The sequence below is a fragment of the Indicator indicator genome, chromosome 20 (genome assembly GCF_027791375.1).
Source record: "Indicator indicator isolate 239-I01 chromosome 20, UM_Iind_1.1, whole genome shotgun sequence".
Classification (NCBI taxonomy): Eukaryota; Metazoa; Chordata; class Aves; order Piciformes; family Indicatoridae; genus Indicator; species Indicator indicator.
The window spans coordinates 12,451,917-12,477,034 of record NC_072029.1 but is presented as its reverse complement, the minus strand read 5'-3'; the positions used below and the strand labels follow the sequence as shown (position 1 = coordinate 12,477,034).

The 25,118-nt window shown below is 41.4% G+C and overlaps 1 protein-coding gene across 2 annotated transcripts; it reads right to left on the bottom strand.

The window, feature by feature from the left end:
* Window positions 1–214: 214 nt before the first annotated feature.
* YME1L1 (YME1 like 1 ATPase) lies at window positions 215–20,701 on the bottom strand. Of its 2 annotated transcripts, XM_054389929.1 has the most exons (19): window positions 20,671–20,701; window positions 18,159–18,290; window positions 17,549–17,711; window positions 15,527–15,625; window positions 14,216–14,325; window positions 13,219–13,369; window positions 13,040–13,129; window positions 12,029–12,111; window positions 11,130–11,220; window positions 9,083–9,235; window positions 7,418–7,550; window positions 6,904–6,966; window positions 6,291–6,403; window positions 5,779–5,934; window positions 4,975–5,126; window positions 3,899–4,025; window positions 3,723–3,796; window positions 3,107–3,193; window positions 215–2,093 (listed from the first exon to the last, which is right to left on the bottom strand). In XM_054389929.1, exons 1-19 carry the CDS (start codon window positions 20,698–20,700, stop codon window positions 1,950–1,952), a joined length of 2,151 nt encoding a protein of 716 aa, XP_054245904.1. In that variant the 5' UTR covers window position 20,701; the 3' UTR covers window positions 215–1,949. The 2 variants fall into 2 exon arrangements, with proteins under 2 accessions (XP_054245904.1, XP_054245905.1); XM_054389930.1 differs by lacking the exon at window positions 15,527–15,625.
* Window positions 20,702–25,118: the final 4,417 nt, after the last annotated feature.

The following is a 25,118-nucleotide window of genomic DNA, read 5'->3' as shown; positions in this document are numbered from 1 at the left end:
CATAAGGTGTATCTTTTAGGAATGAACTACTCCAGCATGAGTCCCCAGCAGGGTTGCAAGTACTGCTAGCAAACCTGCTCCAGTGTGGGCTCCATGGGTCCTGCTCCAGGGCAGGCTACTGCAGCAGCAATTGACAAAGGTCTGTATTTCTAAGAAGAACATTCCCTAGCACTTTAATTACAGAAAGTGCCATTTTGCCATCATTCTTAAATTTATTTACAAGTTTAATTGTTTGTACACCTCAATTTACATGGTAGGGAACTTGGTATTACAGCATGTAGCAATTTGCAGTGAATAAAAAAAAAGAAAACCCAATATGCATAATTAAAATGAACCTTTATTACTCCAAACCAGATGCCAAACATGCAGCATGTTTCTGCTTCTGCTGGCATATTCCTAAAATACATGGAGAGCTGTAACTAGTCAGCCTAGGCATTTGGTATACTGGTTTAGAACATTTGGAAGTGCTCCCATGATACACTGGGATGGCACTCTAGGAAGCTGACAGAAACAGGCGAAGAGAAAGTTTATCTTGGATTTGAAAGGGAAAAAAAATCACGTGCTCTTCCTTAAAAAGGAGGTTATAATCAAGCATTACACTCAAAACTCTAAACCACTATGCTACTCTAGCTGTAACTGTGCTACCAACTGCCAATCACACTGATTGGCACCAGCTCAACTGTTTGATCTTCAAGTGTGATCACCTTCAACAGCAGCACACTAGTAAAGGCCCTTTCTGCAACACAAGTTCATAGCCCCAGGAATTTACATTTAATTATGCAGAAAGATTATGATCAAGCTGTGATATTCTTACAGGTCACTTCCATGAGATCAGAAGAACACTGGCTAACAGTAACTTCCACCTGATTTGAAACTGCTTTAGTTTTCAAAACCCTTTTCTTATTACCTTAGAATTTTCACAGGTTTCTATAAGGACTAAAATAAAAAGTTTTTTATTTCCCCTCCTTCTACATAGAACAGAACTGGGAATGTTATTTGAAACAACACATGCTTCAAACATTTTCTGAGCTCCTCTTTAGTAAGCAGTATCACCTTTTGTGGAGAAATTACCTGTTGGATTATCAAACACCCATACACAGTAGGAACTAGTGCTGTAGAATCTCCAGCAGTATAAAAACACTGCCATCAAAGCACTGCCTGCCATTTACTGCAGTAAGAAAAAAAATATATAAGAATCCTGGCAGCAGCAGTCAGAAGTCACAAATATTTCTCTGAGGATCTCTGCCACAGTTCCACCCAAAACATGGTCCAAAGAGGCTTAGACATGTTTAGCCTGTTGATTTTGCATGAAGATTTCTCTCCTAGCCATCCATGTGTGTATTTTAACCCCAAGAGAACTGAGAACACAATCACTAACGTTTTTATCTAGCATGGAGCTCCCACAACTCCCCTTTAGCAGAGAGGTGCTGTGTGGCCACTCAGTTCTTAGAGCTGTTCTGTTACACATCTAAAGGAGAAGCTTTTAAAAAGTGATTTCTAGCTTCAGAGTCTGAGCATTAGTTGGACTACACACTAGTGCTTCACACATCACTGTCACTCTCCACAGCACATGCTGGGGTATCACTTCAAGCACACAGCAGCATGACCCAGGAAGCTATGCCAGAACATACCAGCCATCTTTTTCTTCTCAGCTTCAAAACATCTGACTAAAAATGCTGAATTCAACCCTGAGATTTATCCTTCTGAATAACTTCTTGTGGGAAGAGTATAGGGAGCAGAGGATGAGGAACTTGCTTTATTTCATGTGTCTTACTCTGATGAGACACAACAAAGAGATGAGTAACAGAAGCTCACAGGAGACAGAATCATATTAAAGTGTCACTAATGCCATACACACATCAGGAAGGGAAAAAAGGCTATGCTGTGTAAGACTACTGCATTGCTAGATGCACATTCTTCCAATTATCAGTTACTGCACCCAGAAGTTATCATCTTACTTCTAGCTTTTTTCCCTCCAGAACGATTTGGATTTCTTTGGCATCCAAAGTCTCGTATTTCAATAAAGCTTCTGCTAAATTCTTGTGTTCTTTTGCATGAGTCTTCAGGATGTTCTTTGCTCGCTCATAAGAGTCCTAATTTAAAAAAAAAAAAAAAGGTAGAAGGAGATTTTAAGACTTTAGAACATAAACAACATCAAGATTCCCCTTTAAAATTTGTTTTGAGGTAAACACAGCTTGAAACAAACAGACAACCCTCAGTATTTTCACATATGACTTAGGAAAGACTCGCTAGATTTGAGATGCTGCTGCTTCAGTGAGCTGTATTTGATTCGCCCTTTGCAGTGCTACAGCATTAAAGGAATGTTCCTTCAAAGAATCAAGTTGGCAAAAGCTTCTAGAACTGTTGAAATACTGTGTGTCTTTAGAAAGCTGAAAGCTACCCAACAAGTTACAAGTTGGTGCAGCCAGATGCAGATTGCCAGTGTGACAAGCTTCAATTTAACCTTCAGTTCTACACAGGTGGTTCTTACATGACCAAGTCAGTTCCAAAACAGCTACAAAGTGTTCATCATTCAAGTGTTACAACATAAATAATTCTGGTGGCCCTGCTGCACTACTTCAGATTGCCACCACAGGGGTCTGGAAGTTCTGTGAATATTAAATGTTACAAACGTCCCTAAGCCTGGGATGCTGAACCCAGTGAGGAACAGGATGCTGGACAAGGCAGCTCTGATCAGATACAGCCTCTCCTGTCATTCTGTACAAAATGATATAGCTGCAAGTTACAAAATGTGGGAGTAACACAAAACACTCAGGTCTGTTCTAAAACAATTTACAGCCATACTTTTTTTCTTCCTATGAATTGAATAGGCAAAACACAAATCCTGACCAACTGTCAGAGGAAGTGTTACTCAAGACCCCAACACCACTAACTTGTTTCTCACTACTTATGCATGATGATCACAAAACCAGTTTGGATATGCAGAGATTCCAAGTTGCAGGTACATTAAATGCTTGGGGATACTTTCATCCCCTGTGCATTCTCACCAGTGTGCATTCTGAACCAAACTGAACAATCAAGTAAGCCTGATGGTCAAAGTCATCCCAAAATAAAGGAAGCAGAGTGGAGGGGAAGAGAATCTTACCCGCAGAAGTGATCGTACTTCCTGCTCAATTGCAGACTGAGTTTCAGGGCTAACTTTCCCCGTATCAGTATAGGTCATAACACCAAGCTAAACAACAACAACAAAACAACAGCTTTATCTTGCCACTGGTGCAGTAATACACACAAAACACTGTAAAAGGTTCATCACCTATTGCTCCTATGTGCAAACAAGCGACATCATTAATCAAGCATTTGCTGAAGTGATTGCAAAGAAAGCAAAACAAGAAGTCTGCTCATATATGACCTTTTGCAACAGGTCACAGAAGAGAGTCTCATAATGTTTGCTTATTTCAAGAAATAAAACCTCTACACTACCAACACTTACTGAGTAATAAAGATGACTAAATACATTTCTCAGAAGTCTAGAAAAGGCAATGCTGTCACCCCTGCCAAATCCCAAATTATCCTCAATTCCAAAATTAAGCCTTCAAATATACAGGTTTCCTAGCTGAGTCTTCCATAGCAGGGACAGGCTTGTTTTTTCTGGGCCAGAACTACTTAGCCTCTTGTGATCAGACAGCCAAACAGGCACTTAGTTACAGCACAGAACAACGTTGCTTTGCACTGTATCAATATTCAAGGACTGAGGACACTACCTTCTCGCTCATTCCAAATCTAGTCACCATCAGTTTTGCAATTTTAGTGGCATTGTCAAAATCACTGGAAGCACCTACACAGCAAAGAGATTTAAATTAGGTTATTGAAACCAAGTTAAATGTGCCAGTCCACAAACTTGGATCAGAAGTTGGTCTAACTACCCCATCAAGCTGACCTGTTGTGATGTGATCACTCCCAAATATGAGCTCTTCTGCTACTCTTCCTCCCATAGAGACATCCATCTGTGCGAGCAACTGCGACCTAGTTTCACTCCATCGGTCATTTTCTGGGAGCAAAGATACCTGTAAGATACAGAACTATGGTCAGGTAACTGAACCTAGAACACTGAAATAACCTGACAAGTATTCTTGTTTATATCCAAAGCAGACATAAAGGCTTTTATGAAACAATTCAGATGCTCTGGGCCTCTTCTATGCACCCATCAAGTGTGTCTGAAGGTGCTTAGTCTACCAGCTGAAATAGACTCCTACAGGCTATGCAGACCACATTACAATTCAGATTCATAGAATGGTTTAGGTTGGAAGGGACCCTAAAGATCATTTAATTTCCAAGCCCCCTACCATGGGCAGAGGCACCTTCCACTAGACCAGGTCACTCAAGGCCTCATCCAACCTGGCAACTTAAACCTACCACCAGAAGAAAGAACAACCTATTCTCTCCACTTATTGTACTGGACATGGACCAACTTGCCTAGAGGATTCAGGCCAATAGTTTTCTTTAACTGAACATCTTAACTTGGATACAGTTCAACAGAAACAGACCTAATAGAAATAATTCTTCTGTTCAAATGCTCAGCAGTTAAAGCAGAAAAGCTTAGGTGCATCTATGCTAGAAAGAAGGTGGGCAAGCAATTAGGTTTAGAAAAATTCACACTGGACAAAGAACAACTTGATAAAGGCTGTCTGTGTTAAAAGTACAATAGAGCAATGCTTCTGCTTTCCAGTCCTCAGTCTTCAAAGTTTTTCTGCTGGCTATTATTCTAACTGCAGAAGAACCAAACATATTTACATGTCTTTCCTCGTGTATGTGAGCTACTACTCCAGCATCTGCTATTTCATTTCCCAATGAAGGCACAGAGCTTTCTCTCACACAAAGAAGACTAGCAGAGTTTTCCAAGAGACTGCTCACAACCATGTCAACATACAACATGCATTAACAGAACTACAACAAATAGCACTGTTGGCAAATTCCAACAATGCCAAACCAACATAAAATTCTAGGAATACTCACATGTCCCAGTGTTGTTCCTCGTGTCATGATGGTGGCCTTGTTGATTGGCATTGCATCCTTGGTATAATAGGCAATGATAGCATGGCCAGATTCATGGTAGGCAGTGATGGTTTTGTTTTTCTCATCAATTTCTACACTTCTACGTTCAGGTCCTTAAACAAAGGAACATCAAACAAAGTTTTCATACACCTGACTGCCACAATCCACACACTACATCACTCAAACAGAGCACAAAGTAGCTGAGGAACAGCATGCAAGCAGAATTGACACTGATTAAATGCAAAATGTTTACGAGCAGGATTTTAAAGTCTAAAATTGACCTCCAAATAATCTACCCACACACTGCTTATAAAGGAACAGATTTAAAATGCAGTCTAAGTATCAGAAAAGTCCATTTCTTCCCTCCATTTTTAGTGTGTATGTCTCAGATGTTTGTGTAACACATGACAAGTTAGTTAAACAGAAGTTTCAGGTGGCTGGTTATTTATTCTCTGCTTTCCTACAGGAATAAGTATGGGAATGGTGAGAAATTAAGCCTCTGTGGGTTTGACTTTAAAAAGTACCAAGTTTCACAGAATGTATTCCATACTAGATCTACATACTACTCTCTGGTCTCAAAAGGGTATCTTCAGAATTAACTAACAAGAGACTTATTGCTTTAGAAACAACAACAAGAACCAAAGAAAAACCCCAGCAAACCAAAACAGCAGTATAAAAGCCTTTTTTTTCTGTAGAAGTTCTAATCACACAAGAAAAGCCCTTTGTACTGTACCACATCTGTATGTCTTTATAATAAAATCCTACCCATTAGAATTTTGTCCTTGGAGAACTCCAGCTCTTTCATGGTTACCATATCTTTTCCATCCACAGCTGCCTTTAAGGCAGCTTGATTTACAAGATTCTCAAGCTCTGCTCCAGAAAATCCTACTGTGCCTCGGGCAATTATTTCTGGATCAACAGCTGTGGGAAAACACAAATAAGCTTGCCATTAGTGTTCATATTGCTCCTGAAAAGGCTTGTATCAGGAGGAAATACCAATAAATGAATGAATTATAATCAAGAATCGTGTTCTACTAAAAAGAACACGTTAAATAAATTGCTACTTTAGAAGAAACCAAGCCTAGTTCTTAAAACTATGAGCTGTGGGGACAAGACAGAAACAGTGCCTCAGAACACTGCCAGAGCACTGCATTCTAGACGATTTCTGTGTTCTTTACTGAGGAACATGGTAAACCACAACTGCTGATGGAAGAAAGGACTAATCCACGAGTGGGCTGATCCAGTATAAAAACTGTTGCAGTGAAGTATTTACTTACATGGATCATACTTTATTTTATTAAGGTACCACTTCAGAATTTCTGTACGACCTCTTACATCAGGCTTAGGAACAGTAACTTGCATATCAAAGCGACCAGGACGTATTAAAGCACTAAGGAAAAAAAAAGAGAGTTTAAGACATTGACTTAAAAATGCTGCAGTAAACTGCTGCCACCATACATGAGGAACAAAAACCTATCTGAGATTTCTGAAGACATCTAGGTCTGCTGCACAGCTGCAAAGAATATATTTTGCTTATCTATTTGTAAAAATACAGGTAAAATATGTTTATTACCAACTCATTTGAAAGGGTTTAAAGTTTTGCATTGTGAGCAAGGCATGCAACTGCTCAGTTTAAGTACAGAAACTTCCATAACTTTTTGATGCTTAGAAGCATGGAATTTATTTCTCCATATTTAACTCAACAACCTTTCAAATGCTAAAAATTGGTCAATAAACATCCCTTTTAAGAGGGTAAAAATCCAGCCATAGCACTGTAATACCTGAAGATTATCACAAGTAATTTTGATGATATTTTGGGATTTGGGCTTTTTAGTTTCACTTTTTTATTTTATACATGCTCTATAAAAATAATCAATACATGATACTCACTTATCTAATGCCTCAGGGAAGTTTGTTGCACCAATAATAACAACTCCTTCATTAGGCTTAAAGCTGTAAGGAAAAAAGGGTGAGAAAGATGTTTTTTTGAGACCTTCAGTAACTATTTACTTTGGAAGACCTCAACTAGCCAGTTAAAAACATGTTATCAAACCCCACACATGATCCAAGAATGACATTTAACTCAGTAAGTGGTTAAAGATGTGCCCTGATTTCAGATTTGAGCTTCTTCCTGTAGATATAGAGCCAGCCTAAAAATAACCTGAGAAATGCAAAAATTTTCCAGCTATTGTCCTGCTACAACTTAAAAGCTTCTTTATTATTTAGTGTTGGCAGCACCAAAAAGTCACAAAAGCATCTTAAATTTATATCCTTAAAAGTATTAGGAAAAAATAAAATAAAATAAAAACTGTCAAAGAAAAGGAAAAAAAAAAAAACCCCACCCAAATATTCAAAATACCAGTCAGTCAAGCCCCTTCTGTGCCCTCAGGATCCACATATTTACCCATCCATTTCAGCAAGAAGTTGATTAATGGTCTGTCTTGAATAGGGATGCATTGGAGATTCAATTCTCTTCCCACCAACAGAGTCCAACTCATCAATAAATATAACACATGGAGCATTTGCTTTGGCTTCCCCTGTGAGAAGAAAAGCAGAAGGACACTTCAGTCACACCCAGCAACAGACAGTGTCTGTCCTTTAGGATTCCCAAGTTTACAGGTATTCAAAACACAACATAAAAATGCAGCAATAAATTTTAAGACCGTTGACTGGTACAAGCACACCAGGATGTGACTCGTCTCACCCAACTAGTCCTGTCTGTAAGATTAACATACAAATGAGCCATTGACACTTCAGCAGCCCTCTGGAGGAAAGGCACATTTTAAAGTACAACACATTACAATTTGCATCCTTTCCAGGTGAAGCCAGTCACATTTCTTCTACAAATGTGATCTCCTCTATACACTGTGTATGCCTGTATAACCAGTGATCTTGCATTTAAGAGAGAATTTGGACTCCTCTCTCCCCTGATAATATTCATTAGCATACTGCAAACAGAAAGGCTCTTCAGAGAATCTTAGGATGGCTTAGGTTGAAAGGGACCTTAGAGATCATCTACTCCAACCTCCCTGCCATGGACAGGGACGCCTCATCCAACCTGGCCTTGAACAGCTCCAGGGAGGGGACATCCACAACCTAGCTTGGCAACCTGTTTCAGAGTCTCACCACTCTCATATTGAAGAGCTTCCTAAGATCCAGTCTAACTCTACTCTCCCTCAGCTTAAAACCATTCCCCCTTGTCCTATCACTAGAAACCCTTATGAAAAATCCCTCTCCAGCCTTCCTGTAGATCCCTTCAGGTACTGGAAGGCAGCTCTAAGGATCCCCTTAGAGTTTTCTCCTCTCCAGGATGAACAACGCCAGCTCCCTCAGCCTAAGCTCATAGCAGAGGTGTTCCAACCCTTGCATCATCTTTGTGGCCTTCCTCTGGACTTGCTCCAACAGCTTTGCATTGTGCTTATGCTGGGGACACCAGAACTGGATGCAGTATTCAAGGTGGGGATCTGGCAAGAGCAGAGCAAAGGGGAAGAATCACCTTTCTTGACCTGCTGGCCACACTCCTGTCAAAGTTAACAACCTAAACATTGATTATGTAAACTTCATTACAATGCCTTTTATTTGGGGCCTGTTGATGGGTGTGAGTAAGGAAATCTCAGCTTAGTGCTGCACTGTCATGCCATAAACCTCTAATTCAGAACAATTAAAAAAAATATATAAAAACATCAGGGATATAATTGAGAAGGTTAATGCTATTTTCATCTTAAATTACAATTTCATTCAAACTTACATACAACAGTAAGCAAATTATCATTTAGAATGTTCCATTTAGTTTACAGAGCATGACACTTCTAATTAAATTACTTCTATTCTCTCTGGGAGTGCTGCAACATCAGTGAGAATTTGGTGTAATTGTGTCTGACAACTCACAAGATTCTGCAGCTAACTGATGGTCACGGAGTTCTGCCTACACAACTAAAGCTTTATTTATTAGCCTCATACACTACTGTTTTCCAGTAACTAGAATGATACCTAATCAAAACTTGCAGACAACACTCAACGCTTCATCTGGCATTTGAAAAGATTTCAAAAGCACAAATCTTTCACTTACGGAACAGGCTTCGGATGCGGCTTGCTCCTACGCCAACAAACATCTCATCAAACTCTGATCCAGATGCATAATAAAATGGAACATCAGCTTCACCAGCTACAGCCCGTGCAAGAAGAGTTTTACCAGTACCAGGTGGCCCAACTAACAAAATACCTAAAAAGACAAACAAAAGAAACCCAAACGATAACCCCACACAGTCTTCTTTTACAGGTACTGCTGCTTTCGTGCACCGTGTTTCAAAAAGCTGTTAACAACCCCCTTCAGGCACTGCTTGCTACTTGCTGTCTGAAGAAGCTTCCTGTAACAGATGTAGATACACACTGACCTCTATTTAAACAACTACCAAAATCTGTGGGACCATGAAAGCAACAGAAGTCTTACACTAAGGTGGTTTACTTGGGATTTCAAAGAAGTATCAGTTGTTAACTCTGTAAATGAAGTTGCTAACACAAAGACAGCTTGAAAGACTTTTTGTAGGAGTATTGTACAAAAATCACTGCTGGGCTTAGCAGTGAACTGAATCCCTAACAGTATCTTCTACAAACTGACAGTCTCCTAGCTGTTTCTGAAAGCGGAACTTTTAAGTGAATTATTCCAAGTAATGAAACTCTGTAAAGCACTAACAGGAAACAGACTTGTCCGGTTTATGCACTTCAGATTCACCTGGCCTTCTACCATGACCAAGCTTAATCATCCTTCTAAAGGAAAACATTTGTTTCTGAACTAAGGCAGCTAGCAAGCACTGCAAGGTGCTGGAAAAGTCACAGGGAAGAAATAAAGGTCTTTCAAGAGTTCAGTCACATAAATATCTGTGTCTTACAAGATAAAAAGCTGCTGTATATTAGATCAACAGCTAAGGAAGGCACATCAAGTTTTGTCTCACACCAACATATTCATTTGCTTCTTTTTTAGACATTTTTGCATTACTTTGGATAAGTGTTCAAGACCAAACTTACATGATTTGTCTATATCAAATGAGAAAAGGCACAACAGCATTTAAAAATTTGGTGACAGCAAGATACTAACTTTAAAAGAATACATCCCCATGGAGACAGTTTAAAAGGCAGGGGGAGGGAGGGGGAACAAAGCAGACCCAAAAAAATCTCTGGGCCACATAAAGTTCTACCCCAAGAAGCATTAACATCAATTATACAGAACTTTATCAGTGTATTTTTAATACTATGATACATGGCAGTGATGAAGCAGAAGAATTTTTATAGTTCAGTACCTCATCTCTAAAAGGTTTCCTTGGGACTTTAAAGAAATGCCAATTCTTAGCCCAGTAAATGAGTCTGTTAACAATTCCAAACACAGGTTTGATTTCTGAAAGGCTTTTTGCCTGCAATCTACAGCCCACTGCTCTGCACTGTCATAGCTCATTACCTCTGATATTATTGCTGACCTAACATAACTACTTCAATTCAAATTATTGATTTTCTACCAAATCTAAGATACACACAGGTATCTTTGCTTCATAGAATGGCTTCGGTTGGAATGGACCTTAGAGATGATCTACTCCAACCTCCCTGTTATGGGCAGGGACACCTCTCAATTAGACTTGGTTGCTCAAGGCCTCATTCAAGCTGGCTTTGAACACCCCCAGGGAGGTGGCTTCTTCTCTTTGAGGGCTAGGCAGTAATGACTAATCTATACATATGGAGAACTGAAAGTAAGACAGGAAGCATGCAACACAACCACATTAACCTCTGCTCCCCCACACCCAAGGACCTCATTTAAGGGTGTCCTTTACGAAAGAAGCTTTCACAACTGTCTTTGAAGATTCATTTGTTCCTCATGTATTTTAAATAAGGAAATCCACCACCTCCATCTAACATTATGTCACTACTTTCCCAAGATACAAACTAAATACAGCAGCAGTATTTAATCAGTATATGACCATTTTGGTCATACACTTTTTGATTCCCTAAAGGTGAAAAAAAGAAATATTCAAAAAGGGGTCTGTAAATCAGTCATTCAGTATAAACTGAAGCTAAAAAAAGTCACAGCCACACACAATTTGCACTTCTGCTGAAGCAATGATTCTTACCTTTTGGAAGTTTACCGCCCAGTACAGTAAATTTATGTGGGTTTTTCAGAAATTCCACAACTTCCTGCAATTCCTGTTTAGCTTCTTCAACCTACACATTAAAACATGTCACAAAATACAACTAAGCATTTATAAAACACTGTATTTTTTTTGGTAGGTGTTTTCTATTAGAGACTAAGTCTCTAATTCAGTATTGATTAAAAACACACAACAGAAAGAGGAGGTAACAGTGTACCACAGTATGTGTGGATACCAAGTGTCCATGAGTTTCAACCTGTATGCTGTAACTGTTCATAAAAATCAGTAAATACTGAAGTTAACAATGCTGAAGGAATAAGTGAACAGTTCAAGACCAGATCTGACTAACAAGATAAATATAGAATCAAAAATTCTACATCAAGATATTAGCCTGATTAGTTAAAAAGTGATTAATTTTATCTATTTGTCCAAGGGGAAGGAGAGGGGCAAAGTCCTCCTTTGGCCACTGACAGTCAAAGATCAGATGAACAGAACAAAATAAAGCGATCCCATCAGCAGTGACACGCCCACTTCTTTCTGAGAATCTCTGCATCTCCTGTCCCCGTATCAGATAACCAAAGGAGATGGCACTGAGAGAGACATGATCAAATGGCATTACCATTTTCTTGCACTGACCAATTTCTGCAATAATATATCCTGCAAGAATAACATAAATACTCATGTCATGCCTTCTGCTGTTCTAGACTTTAAAAAGTGAGTCAAGAAGAAGACACAGAATAGAGAAGAGTGGTTAAAACCCTCCTTGAATTTGGGGTAGCTTTGGTTCATACAAAGAACTTTCTTGAAGAGAAGATGACATTCTGCAGGCTCACAGTGACTAGCTAAGCAAGGACTCAGACATGCTTTACTTTTGAACTTACCCCTTTCACATGTTCAAAGGTGACATTTTTCAGCTGGATGGGGTCAACTGCGGCATCAAAGATACTCGATGTTCGAAAGCGTACTAATAGCAAACAGCAGATGATGAACAACAAATTTACACAACAAGTTTACACATGAAGTCACTGCACTTGAACTCTGCACTTGAACGCATACCATTATGCTACTAACTTTACACCTGCCCTTTTAAAAGGGCATGTTTCCATTTACAAGTGTCCAGCAAGAACAACAGTTACTTAAAAAAAAAACCCCAACCTTCAAAATATCTGCAATTAATTCAGTGATGTAAACACTTTTTAGTCATTGTAGTACAGAAAGCCTTGCATCCAAATCAGGTACAAAAATCCAGAAGTTCTCTCTCAGGTCATAACTTCGTATGACACTGAACTTCTCCATTTATTTTAGCTCACTCTTTGATCATTTACACAATCTCCAACAGATTTCTCAAGATGACAATTTAGCCATACAAGTACCTAAGCCACTATAAATGTCACTACAATAAAGTATAAATAAATATAAATATAGTATTATATAATATTGTATAATGTAATATATTAAACATATATAATACTATATAACTGTATCATATGTAATTTTTATTTTAAGTATATTTATACCGATACAGATACACACATAGCTATAAATAAAACCATGTTGCCTACTGCTGATCTAAATAATACATCCTCTAAATTCAAAGACAAATACTTAATAGGTGAACAGTCTGAGTTCTCTGCTTGGCTCCATGCAGCTGTTTTCCCCAAATTATACTAATACACAACATTGTCTCCATAAACATTTTATCACACTATTGCCTGAAAAGTTAATTTTTGCTTTGGCTACAGCCTCTTTCATTAGTAGTTTGGAGTATTATCCTAAAACAATCGTGAAAACACATTTAGTTTGTGCTAACCCTGCTGGATGAAACAACACAAGTGAAACAGCACGAGGGGAGGGAAAAAAAAAAGTTAACCTACCAGCATCAGAAAAGGAACCTTTCCCAGGTAAAAATGATGAATATATAGCAAGATAAAAACAGAGAACAAAGAGAAAGAAAGAAAGCAAACGTGATCTTCTTAAGGAATCTGTAAAAGAAAACAACAAAAAAGTTTTAATATGGGCTTACATAACTTTTTGAATGCAAAGACAAGATACAGGAACTAAAACAACTTACCAAGTGTTTTTTGCAGGAATACCTGTGCTTTCAAAAAACCTTCTGCAAAACCAGTTTTAAAAGCATCCTGGTGTGCCTCTGGGATGTTTTTAGTTTTCATTAATGTATCCAAGTTTTCAACATCAAATCTCCGCTTCCTGAGGATAAAGCCCTAAAATATGTTCCACAGTAGTGTTAGTATACACTAAATTTTGATACATGACTACCTTACTTACTTTGACTCCAAGCTATTTTTAACAAAGCCACAAAACCAGAATAGTATTTCTAGAGTTTAAAATCATTTTTATATTCTCAAACTACTTTCCTAAAAATTTCAAGTAATCTTTATGTGGATGACATATGAAATAAATTTGTGGTAAGTAAGAAAACTGACGTGTTGTTATGAGCTCAACTTCCAGGTCTGGAGCCCTCAATATAGCTAGAACACGGACCTGATGGAGTGGGTCCAGAGGAGTGCCACAAGAATTTTCAAGGGGCTGGAGCACCTCTGCTACAAGGACAGGCTGAGGGAATTGGGGTTGCTCAGCCTGGAAAAGAGGAGACTCCAGGGAGGCCTAATAGCAGCCTTCCAGTATCTGAAGGGGACTACAACAAGACGAGGAAAAGTCTGTTTACAAAGGCTGGCAGTGTACTAAGGGCAATGACATTAAGCTGGAGAAGAAAAGATTTAGATTGGATGTTAGGCCAAGTTCTTTACTATGAGGGTAGTGGAACACTGAAACAGGTTGCCCAGGGAGGTGGTTGAGGCCACTTCCCTGGAAATATTCAATGTGAGGCTCGACAAGGCCCTGAGCAGCCTGGTCTAGTTAGGGATGTCCCTGCTGACTGTGGGGAGGACTTCCAGCCCAGCCCACTCTATGATTCTGTGATTCTAGATTTAAGACATTTTTCAAGCTAGTGAAAACAAAACACCCTTGGTAAATTGTGAAGTTTGATTCAAGATAAAGATAAGGCCTGAATAAGCCCAAAACAACTTCACAGTGTTACTCATATTTACCTTCAAAAGAGATGAAAGTGAATTTCTTGTCTCTGTGAGTTGTTCAGATGATGACTGCAGACGTCTTGCTCTTGATCTCAAAGTCTTGAAGTTCCGTGACTGGATGTAAACTGAAAGTAGTAACAATAAATAAGTTAAAAAACATCCATTACAACTGCTTAAAAAGAGAGGCCCAAGAAATTTCAGAAGCTATTATATGAAGAAAGAGTATGGTGATTAAACTGAGTATGATCTGCCCAACATACCCCCAGGAGAAAGTGAATTGGAAACCTTGCAATGGAGATGAGAAAAGCCAGGAACACTCACCTCCTTTCATTGCTATGCTTCAAAATAATCACCAATACCAGACAATTAGTTTTAACTAAGCCTTCTGTTATCATGGAACAGTACCAAATAAAAGGAACTTCTAGAGGTGATCCAGTCAAACCTCTGCTCTAAACAGGTTTAAACTTCAAAATTTGACCAGCAGATTCAACTTAACATGACAGTTAATCTGGACCTCTTTTAGCTCAGTGTCGAAAACACAGCACATCTCCAGACAATGCTTCAGAACTTCGCTATTCTCATTGTGAATATTTTCCAGCTAGAATTTCCTTTGCTTTTTCTTCTGTTACCTCTTCTCCAAGACATGCAAGAGAAGGGTAATTAATATGGCTCCAGTAGCAATTAGATCATTTCCTGCCCTCCTTTCAGCTCACTTTTTAACCTCAGATCCCTCAGCTTCCTCTGTACATTAAATGCTTGCAGATCTGAACCCTTCCTTGTGGCGCATCACTGGGCTATCTCCATTTTGTCAGCATCTCTCTGTCAACCATGAGACACAAAGCCAGACACAGTATTCAGATGCAGCATCAGAAGAACTGAACAGAGGACAATGCCTGAACTCCTTGAGCTCCTAATTAGGTTTTTGCTAATGCAGCCCTGTTGTTACCCAGGATACATCCAGAAGTAGTTTAAATCAGTCGCCAAACCCCTTAGAAAGTTCATCTGGCTGAAATCTTGATTCAACGTATTTCTTGATTCAAAAGTAGTCAGCCAGCTATCATCTTTTCAGAATATGATCCACAAAAAACAACATCTTTGAACAACAGTCTACAGCTCCACCATGTTTACTAACTTAATTCTGGAAACATACTACTGAAATGCAAAATTAACTTAATGATTTTGAAGTGTTAATAACAATATAAAATTCCTCCTGGAAGTTTGCCATTATTTCCTGAGTGACACCTCCAAGACAAAAGTAAAAAAAACTTTCCTGTGACAAAAAAGATATTATAGAGGATAAAACCAGTGTGGTTTATTGGTTTATACCTGGCCAACACCGCACATCTGCACAGAAATTGTGGAGGGGATTAGGATGCTGCCTGTACAAACAAGATGAGCGTAAAGCACTGAAAACATCCACAAAACCTGTAAAAAGAAACAGCAAAGTGTAAGTACACCACATATTAAAAGACAACTACATATCACTTCTTATTGCATAGGTTCTTTCCTCATTGTTAAGTATCAATTCTATCTGTAATTAACCAAGTTAACCACTACCAGTACAAAGACAGTTAACTTCTTTGCTACGTCAGGTGCTTTGCAATATAGCAGAATTTTTTCTGCTAAGAGCTTTCAAAACACAATGGTAGCCAGAAGCTCAAATTTGAAGCTGTATCTAGGAGGGGAACTCTGCACATCTGTACAGAGCTGAATGAAGTTATCTAGACTGTTCAGGAATCCAAAGACTTTCACAAAGCTGAAAGACCAGTATTCAATCCATCATTCAAAGGCATTAAAGAATAGATTGCTCACCAGACTATGTATAATGTCTTCAAACATTTCAAACTGTATTAAGTCTACTTAACTGCACAGTCCCCATGCAATACAGAAACAATAAACAAATAAGCATCACACTGAAAATGTTCTTAGCAGATACTATTTCTAGCATGCTCTAGACTGGGAGACAAGAGGACCATCATTCGTCTGTTGTTTAGTTACCAAAGGCTCAAACAACTCATCCTTCTTTAGCAGGTAAGAATTATTTAAGAAACGTCTAAGATGTGGGGAAGGAGAGGAAAAAAAAAAATGAGGTTCTCTTCCATAGTAACTCAGAAGCTAATGTCATCACAAAAATGTGGGGGGTGTTTTATTTTACATATTCTGAAAAAGTTATCACTAAGATACATCTAGGACAGAATTTTTTTTTTTACATTATGTGATTGTAAAATTAGCTTACAAGCTAACAACAGAAATACTGAGGAACTATGGGAAGGAGGAAAAAAATTAACTCTTCATTCCACAATGCTGTATATTCCACTACCTTCCACAGCACTGTCTATTGGCTAGCCTAATACAACATAACTGTGAACACACTGGTTTAAAAAATACAAATCTCTCCTCACTTTATGCACAAGTATATGCACAACAGACACATCAATAGTAACACCATCACCTACACCAAAAGTGCTTGAAGATTTAACACCTCCTTTGCCTGTGGCAGTTTTACACCTATAACCTTGCCCTCTCAGCTGTGAATGCAACAACCAGTCCGATGAGCTTCCATGTTCATCTATCAAAGCCATGGAAGCTTTTAGTCTCTACATTCAGGAAACTGCCTCTGGGCTAATATTTTTATCTCTCACCTCACAACGCAATTCAATACTTCTCTAACAGCAGCCCCAAGTTAATACTCTTAACACTTTCTCCCAGCTGCAATACTGTAAGGGCAGCACCTCAAAGTCAGCTATATGCTTCTTTTTCTAACACATTCTAAAGCATCTACAATGGCCTTGCTTCCTGGATTTTAGACCAATCCCCACAAAACACCTTTAACTGTAAGGAACCACTCTTGGTTTATGTCAGCAATTAAATGCTCTATAAGGACTGTTACAAGTTTGCCACCCTGAACTCTTTTCTAATTAACCTTCTTACATAATGTCGCTTCAAGCAAAAAAGGAATGTAAATGAGAGATGTTCATGACTCTGATATACTGGATTAGCAAAATCTAATTTCTTCTACTTGGTGAAACAAACTGGTGAAAAAATTCCTGGCCATGGTTTATCATTAAGAGACAGTACACTTGCACTACAGCTGAGCTCAGACAAGTTTAAAAGCAGTCAACTTCAAATATGAAGAAACAGTTCAAAAAATATGTGTTGGATTTTCTAAAATTTTACAGCACAACTCTAGAGAGAGCCTGTATGCAATAACAAGGGACATTAAAACTCTTTTCACTGAAGATTTTTTTTATCCACAAGTTATCTATGACACAAGAGATTAGTTTTGAACTAAAGAAAACCATGTTCAACTCTTATCAATACTCATAAGCACTTTACTCTGAAACATACCATGCTTATTTTCAAAGAAGGACTCAGCAGAGATGTAGGATGTGTGCCACTGAGAAGAGACTTTGTTTTCTGCACCGTAGCCAGGAAGCAACCTGTTCACCAGTTCTTTGAACTGATTAGCCTTCAAGTCAGACAATCCCAGATCTCTTAAACTAAATACAGACTGCAAAATAGATATAAAGGTTCAAAAGTTACTTAAGATTACCTTAGGGGAAAAAAAATTAAGAACAACTGAATTAACTTTCTGGCTTGATACAGCATCTGTATTTCACAGTCTGGACTGAAAAAAATCTAAATTAAGTTAAATGAATGAAAGGGCATACCTAAAGAAGTTCAAACTGAAAACAAATTCCCTCATTTGCAAATTACTAATGAGACAAATACTAGCTTTTTTTCTTTTTAATAAAATAATGTATTTTTGTGGAATCCTCACTACCAAATCACTGGCTGACTGAAGTTCTGTCAAAAAGTTGCATTTTAAGTGTTAACATTCTGTTTAGTCATGTTATTTTATAAAACAAGTCAATTATTAGATTCAATTAAAGTGATATTATTCAGATTTGATTCAGTTAAAAGCAAAGCACCACTTTTTCCAAAGAGTTTTTAGTACCTCGCTCTTCTGAGGATCATGTTCTGGGGATGTGTCCCTCTGGACAGGTTGTACAGATGCTGTGCTGGCAGAAGTAGTGGAGTTTTTTGGTGAATGAAAGGCATTGATAAGGTGACTCAGAGGAACAGTAGCCTAGGAAGGGGAAAAACATACATTAAAATTTGCTTTATCTATTTAAACAGATCTCCATTCCAAGTCCTGGCTTATGATTGTGTATACTGTACATTGCCTTTTAACTGACTTCATACTAAAACACACAAACTTAGCTTCAACACCAATGTTAGGTGGTACCTCTACTTTAAAAAAAAAAGAAAGTTTAAGTATGCATGACAGACTGGAAGCTCACAAAGCTTGGAAGGAAGAAAAAAAAAAAGAGGCTCCTTTTCCTGATTTTCAAGAAAATAATCACTAGAACTGCAAACAGAAGTAGGTACAGATTATCAACACTCAGGAGACTCGAAGACTGCCCTCAAATTGCACTTATGACAACGTTTAGTTACACAAAAATAGTAACGACAAGCAAATTCTTAACATTGTTCTTAGCAGAAACAGCAGGGAAACAAAATTGCTACTACACTTCATACTTTCTCCAGAATATTTTGTTGGGTTTAGGTTTCTTTCATCAGTTGTTTGCAGTGTTAGATCTGTGCTGTTGCAACTAGACAACTGAACAGTAAAGACTGTTGCTCTCTTCTGACAAATTTTACAAACCTAACAATTATTTCATGCAAATAAAATACAAAACTTTGGGAATAAAAATCTTTTCCCTTGTTGTCGCCAGGCTCCCATCACAGTCTGTTAACTTACATTCCAAATAGGTATTTTTTTTTCCTCAAAAAGCAATAAAATGCCCAAAACCCAGAAAAAACAAGCAATATGGGGAGAAAAAAAGAGAGGAAAACCAATAGTTAATGACTTCTGCACTGAAAAGTCTGCAAGTTGATATCTCTCAAAATGTTTAAAAACTGTTTATAGTTATTCTCATTCATAGACATTCTCTTCCTTGTACGAACTGTTTACTTAAAATAACACTGAACCTGTCTTCGTGTCCACCAAGACAAAACAAGGATCACCGTTCTGATAAGACTTCACAACATAGCCACAGAAGAGAACATTCTCTAAACAACATAAACAGATAAAAGAATGGTAACTGAGGTACTTTATGTAGTGGTCGACTTCTAGATTATCCCTGGACAGATATGCAAGCAACAAATCTCACCACGTTGCTTCCCCTTGAATCAACTTGAACAGAAAGCTCAGTGGCTGCTTCTGAACAGCATTGAATCACAACAATTTACCACCACCCCAGTGACACCACCTCAACAATCGTGTACAGAAGCCCAGGTGCACCACATCAGGACTCCTTATCTGGCACATGACTATGACTACTGTGAACACTGGGAACGAATAATTTTAGAATTCCCAAAACATCTCAGTGTCATTACACATGGCTAGGGAAGAGAGTTGGGACGCAACTGGCTGCTGGAACAGTATCTGATTGCACCCGATCAAGCCTCTGCCAAAGTCCTTCCACAAGAACTTCCATTTCTGTCTTGACTAGACAGAAGAGCAAGAGAGACAGTGCTGGGAGACATGAAAACTAACTCAAATTAATTGTTCAAAGTTGTAATTAAACTCTGGGAATTTGTGGTAAAACTATAAAGCCTTCACAGGTCAAAGCCAGCATCTCATCCACTAAGCTTTCTTCACTTTCCCACCATGAAAAGGTGGAGTGACACATTCCTAAAAATACCATCACTAACGTCCCTGTCACTAACAAAAGCAATTAACACATCCTGCACATCCGGAAAGGACTATCAAATCCCACTGTGGAACACCAATATCACATACTAATGCCCACTGGTTTGGATCGAAGTCCACAAACCCCACAAGTCCCATCAGCCTCGTTATCTAATACAAGATGCCTTCCTGATTGCGGCCAGCCTGGTTCTACGTAAGAAACAACTGCGGGTGTTTCCCTCACTAACTCTTCTAAATTATTTCTGTTTGGTTTACACAAAGAACCTCTGACAACGAACACCACAATTTCACTTGAGCAGCAATAAACGACCCCCACCACCCCGGCTTCTGATATTAAATGATACTAAAAAGTGCTAGGTTACTAGGTTACTTTGCTAGGGATTTTACAAGCTTTTTCCGTACCTTCCTCTCCCCGCTCCCTGTATACTTTTTCCCTAGGTGAGAATCCCAGGGCAGTGTAGCCCCCACGGGTCTCTCGGCACGCTGCCACGCTCGGTGCCGCCGCGACTCGCCTCCCCGCAGCTCGCTCGCTCACACCCGAGCGACGCTCTCCAAAGCCGGAAAACGTGGCAGCCAGGACCTCGGCTCCTCCAGCCGACGCCCGCAATTCCCTTAGCCTCCCAGGTGCCTCCGCCCAGCCTCACTGTCTCTACCCGGACACGAAACGAGCCCCAGACCGCTGCCCGCTGGAGACAGGGTCTCAAGCGAGGCGAACTGCGCACTGCCCCGGGCCCGCCGCCGGTCCCCTCACCTGAGGCTGCACGGTTGAGAAGGAAAACATCCTCCCGGCGGGGACGACGGCGGCGGCGGCGGCAGCCACAGGCGCCTCTCCCGCTCCACCAGCTCAGACGCAGAAGCCGTGCCCGCCTGTCAGGCGCCGCCGCCGCCGCCAGCAAGAGGGCCCCGCAGCTCCACTTCTCGGGAAAATGGCCGCCCCCTACCGCCGGTAGTGACCGGGACCGGAGCTGGCCCGGAAGCGGCTGGCGGTGGTAGGGCTTCCGGGTTGCCTCTTCCTTCCACCCCCGCGCAGCCGCCGCCTCATAACCGGGTCTCCTAGCACCCGTTTCCCGGATATGTGGTGTGCAGGATCAAACCACTAGCTACAGGAGGAGGCGGGGGGTGAGGGGCAAAGCGTCCTCCCGGGCAGGCCTGTCTGCAGGCAGGGTTGGGCGGCGGGGCTGCGGTACGGAAAGCATCTATGCTGACGGCGGAGGAGGAGAGGGGTACGGACGAAGCCAAGCCTAGGAGATGCTCTGGGCGAGCAAGCAAGTAAGGTCCTTCCGGGTGCCAGATCTGCCCCTGACCGGGGATCACCGCCTCCAGGGGGAGCCCGGAGTTGGGCTCCTCTCGGAAGTGCCAGGGAGGGGCGATTCCTGACGGATGAGGAAGGCTGGCGGCGGGGCCCGCAGCGTCTCAGTTGAGCTCGCCGCGGAACACCCGCGGGGCTTGCCACAGAGTGTGCCAGGCCCGTGCCTTTGTTGTGACACCTCTGCAGAAGTAGAGGGTGCTTGAAGCCCAAGGGATTCCTTCAGAGTCCGAATTACCAGGACGCTGCTCAGACGAGGACTTTAGTTTGGGGCTGTATGCGGGCTGGAAACGGGGCAGTCACGCCAAGCCGTTCCTGGGGAGATGCCACTTGCAAGCGCATGCGGTGTAGCTGCCAGCTGTGCAGGGCCTCAGCAGCCGGCTCAGTGTCAGCGTAGCCACTGCAGATGGAATAAAGTTGCAAGAATATGTGTCATTTAGGTCAAACCTTTGCAGGTGCCAGGCAAGGTTATGGAACAGGTCATCCTGAGTACAATCACACAGAACCTACAGGATGGTCAAGGGATCAGGCCCAGCCAGCGTGGATTCAGGAGGGGCAGGTCCTGCCTGACCAACCTGATCTGCTTTTATGATCAGGTTACCCGGCTGGTGAAGGCTGTGGATGTAGTCTGCCTGGACTTCAGCAAAGCCTTTGACACTGTCTGCCACAAGAAGCTCCTGGCAAAGCTGGCAGCTCGTGGTTTGGACAGATTCACTCGGAAATGGGTCAAGAACTGGCTGGAGGGCTGGGCCCAGAGAGTGAAGGTGAACGGTGCCACATCTGGTTGGTGGCCAGTCACTAGTGGTGTCCCCCAGGGATCAGTGCTGGGCCCTATCCTATTCAATATCTTTATTGATGATGTAGATGAAGGAATTGAGTCCATCATCAGTAAGTTTGCAGATGACACCAAGTTAGGAGCAGGTGATGATCTGTTGGAGGGTAGAAGGGCCCTGCAGAGGGACCTGGACAGGCTGGATGGGTGGGCAGAGGCCAATGGGATGAAATTTAACAAGGCTAAGTGCAAGGTTCTACACTTTGGCCACAACAACCCCAAGCAGCGCTACAGGCTGGGGACAGAGTGGCTGGAGAGCAGCCAGGCAGAAAGGGACCTGGGGGTGCTGGTTGATAGTAGGCTGAACATGAGCCAGCAGTGTGCCCAGGTGGCCAGGAAGGCCAATGGCATCCTGGCCTGGCTCAGGAATAGTGTAGCCAGCAGGACAAGGTGTAGGTTATTCTCCCCCTGTACTCAGCACTGGTTAGGCCACACCTTGAGTATTGTGTCCAGTTCTGGGCTCCTCAATTTAAGAGAGATGTTGAGGTACTAGAACATGTCCAGAGTAGGGCATGGTGAGGGGTCTGGAACACAAACCCTCTGAGGAGAGGCTGGGGGAGCTGGGGGTGTTTAGCCTGGAGAAGAGGAGGCTCGGGGTGACCTCATTGCTGTCTACAACTACCTGAGGGGAGGTTGTAGCCAGGTGGGGGTTGGTCTCTTCTCCCAGGCAACTAGCAGCAGAACAAGAAGACACAGTCTCAAGTTGTGCCTATACATCAAGAGGTATAGGCTGGATGTTAGGAGGAAGTTCTTCACAGAGAGGGTGATGGCCCATTGGAATGGGCTGCCCAGGGAGGTGGTGGAGTCACCATCACTGGAGACGTTCAAGAGGAGACTGGATGAGGCACTTAGTGCCATGGTCTGGTTGATTGCTTAGGGCTGGGTGATAGGTTGGACTGGATGATCTTGGAGGTCTCTTCCAACCTGGTTGATTCTATGATTTGCTACTCAAGATGCCTTCCTGGAGTACTGAAAATACTTTGCAGGGAGGTAAAGTAGAAAAAAACTTCTACAAACTAAATTATGTATCAATAACTTAAATACTATTATTTGCATTCAGTAAAAATGTAATTAAATTAATACATGGGCATATTCATCTATATATAGCAGAGTTTGATATTCATTCTGTGAGTTTGGTACTCATTCTATGCCTTGTGCTGTTTTCCCCGTGTGCTTACTTTGGGGGTTTATTAGCATTTTTCTTCTTTCACCTCACCACTGTTGTTCCTTTCCTCGCTGAAAGTGCCACCCCACACCAACTTATACTGATTTGCATCAGCGTATCCACGGTGCTGCCTGTCCCCAGCTTCACGGCCATCTATGCTGTTTTCCACTTGCACTCTCCTGATTGCAGTCATGTTGCTCAGCAAGCTGATATATGGCACAAGCCTCATCCAACCACAGGAAAAAAAACACCTTAAAAGGTGAACATTTACTTGGATCCACCCCGTGAAGTAGTTCTCCATGAAGCTGTACAATGGCTTGTGCTGCCTGGAGGGGAGGGAACACAAGTCTCTCAGGTGAGCTCGGGCTGTGGCAGAGTTTCACAACTGACATAACCTGATTGCACCAAAAGGAGCAATCCCTCCTGCTCTATGCTGGGCTTCTCTGCTGAAATAGCTGCTGACATGGCACAGCTAAACTAATGCCACAGAGTTAAATGACAAATACAGCCAGTTATCAATTGTATTTAATACCATTACAGAAATCTAATTTAAAACATGTTTTCTACATTTGCTTATTAAATTGCATCTGTGGGATAGCAGTACCCCTTCACAAGTACAAGCAAGGCTTCCCTGTGCAAGATCAGTTTATAAGGATGTGTCTTAAGGCCAAAGAAAGTCCTGACGAGACTAATCTACAGTAAAGGCCTATACTTCTATGTTGACCTCTCTGATGTCAACTGCAACTGCTGATGTAGAAACTGCAACAGATCAAAATAAGATCAGTGTGAATAAATTCTGAACAGCAATGGCTATGTGAAAGCAATATGAAAGTACTAAGAAAACAGTTAAAAGAATGACAAATAGCATAACAGATCAGTAAACACTGGTAAACACTCTGCTGTGTAAACTGAAAGCAAAAAGGCTGTGCTTTGATAAGGTGCTATCACAGATGATTTGTCAGGCGGCCTGTGCCCTAGAACAGAAGGGTGGCAACAAGGTCAGAGCACACTGTAACTGCAATCCCTATCCCTGTTATCACAAGGCAGATTGTAGCCATGGAGATAGCTTAAGTAAGGAAACAAAGAATGGGCAGCAACCCTGCCTATGATTAATGCAGCTGAAGTAACCAAGAACTGGAGGGCAACAAGTGATCACATTATTCTAACTCCTGATCATTAAAAAGCCAGCCAGAAAGCAGTTTGTCATCACTAATCCAGAGACAGTAAGGCCTCAACAATGATAGTAAAGAGTGGATAGGTAGTATACACTTGTACACAAGCTGTGCTGGCTGCACACAACTCTGGAAGCTTGCAAGTATACAAGTGTGAGAAGATGCGAGGGAAGCAAGCTGTGGGTTTTTTAATTGCTCTATACAATAAATGAGGACATTTTCAGGAGTCCTGATGAAGCTGGAAAGGCATCATGGTCTGCTAGAGATAGTGATGAGACTTGCACTAGAGCGTAACTTGCAGATCTCGAAGGCAACACTGCAGCCAACGTTATTCAGCGTATCTCTGTCAATAATAAACACGTTACTCCTCCTGGCTGTGCCGAAACCAGAGCACACCGCTCACCAGACAGCTGCCGCCACAGGTGAGACTGGAGGGCGGGCACCAACGGCAGCCGCCACCACGCAAAGGCCTGCACCAAAGGGAGCGACGGCGACCCTAACTGCGACGAGCGTGCTTGGGAGCAGGCACCGTCGCTCGGGGTTGTGAGAGGGGAAACTGACCCCAGCACGCCTGTGGGTGCGCTGCCGAAAGGGAAGACAGGGCGGGACTGTGAGGCCCCACTCCCAGCCGCCCCGCCCCGGCCGCCATCACAGGCTCCTCCGCGAGCCAGCAAGGGCCGTAAGCGCGAGGGCTCTCGCGAGAGCAGCGCCACGCTCCGCGCGC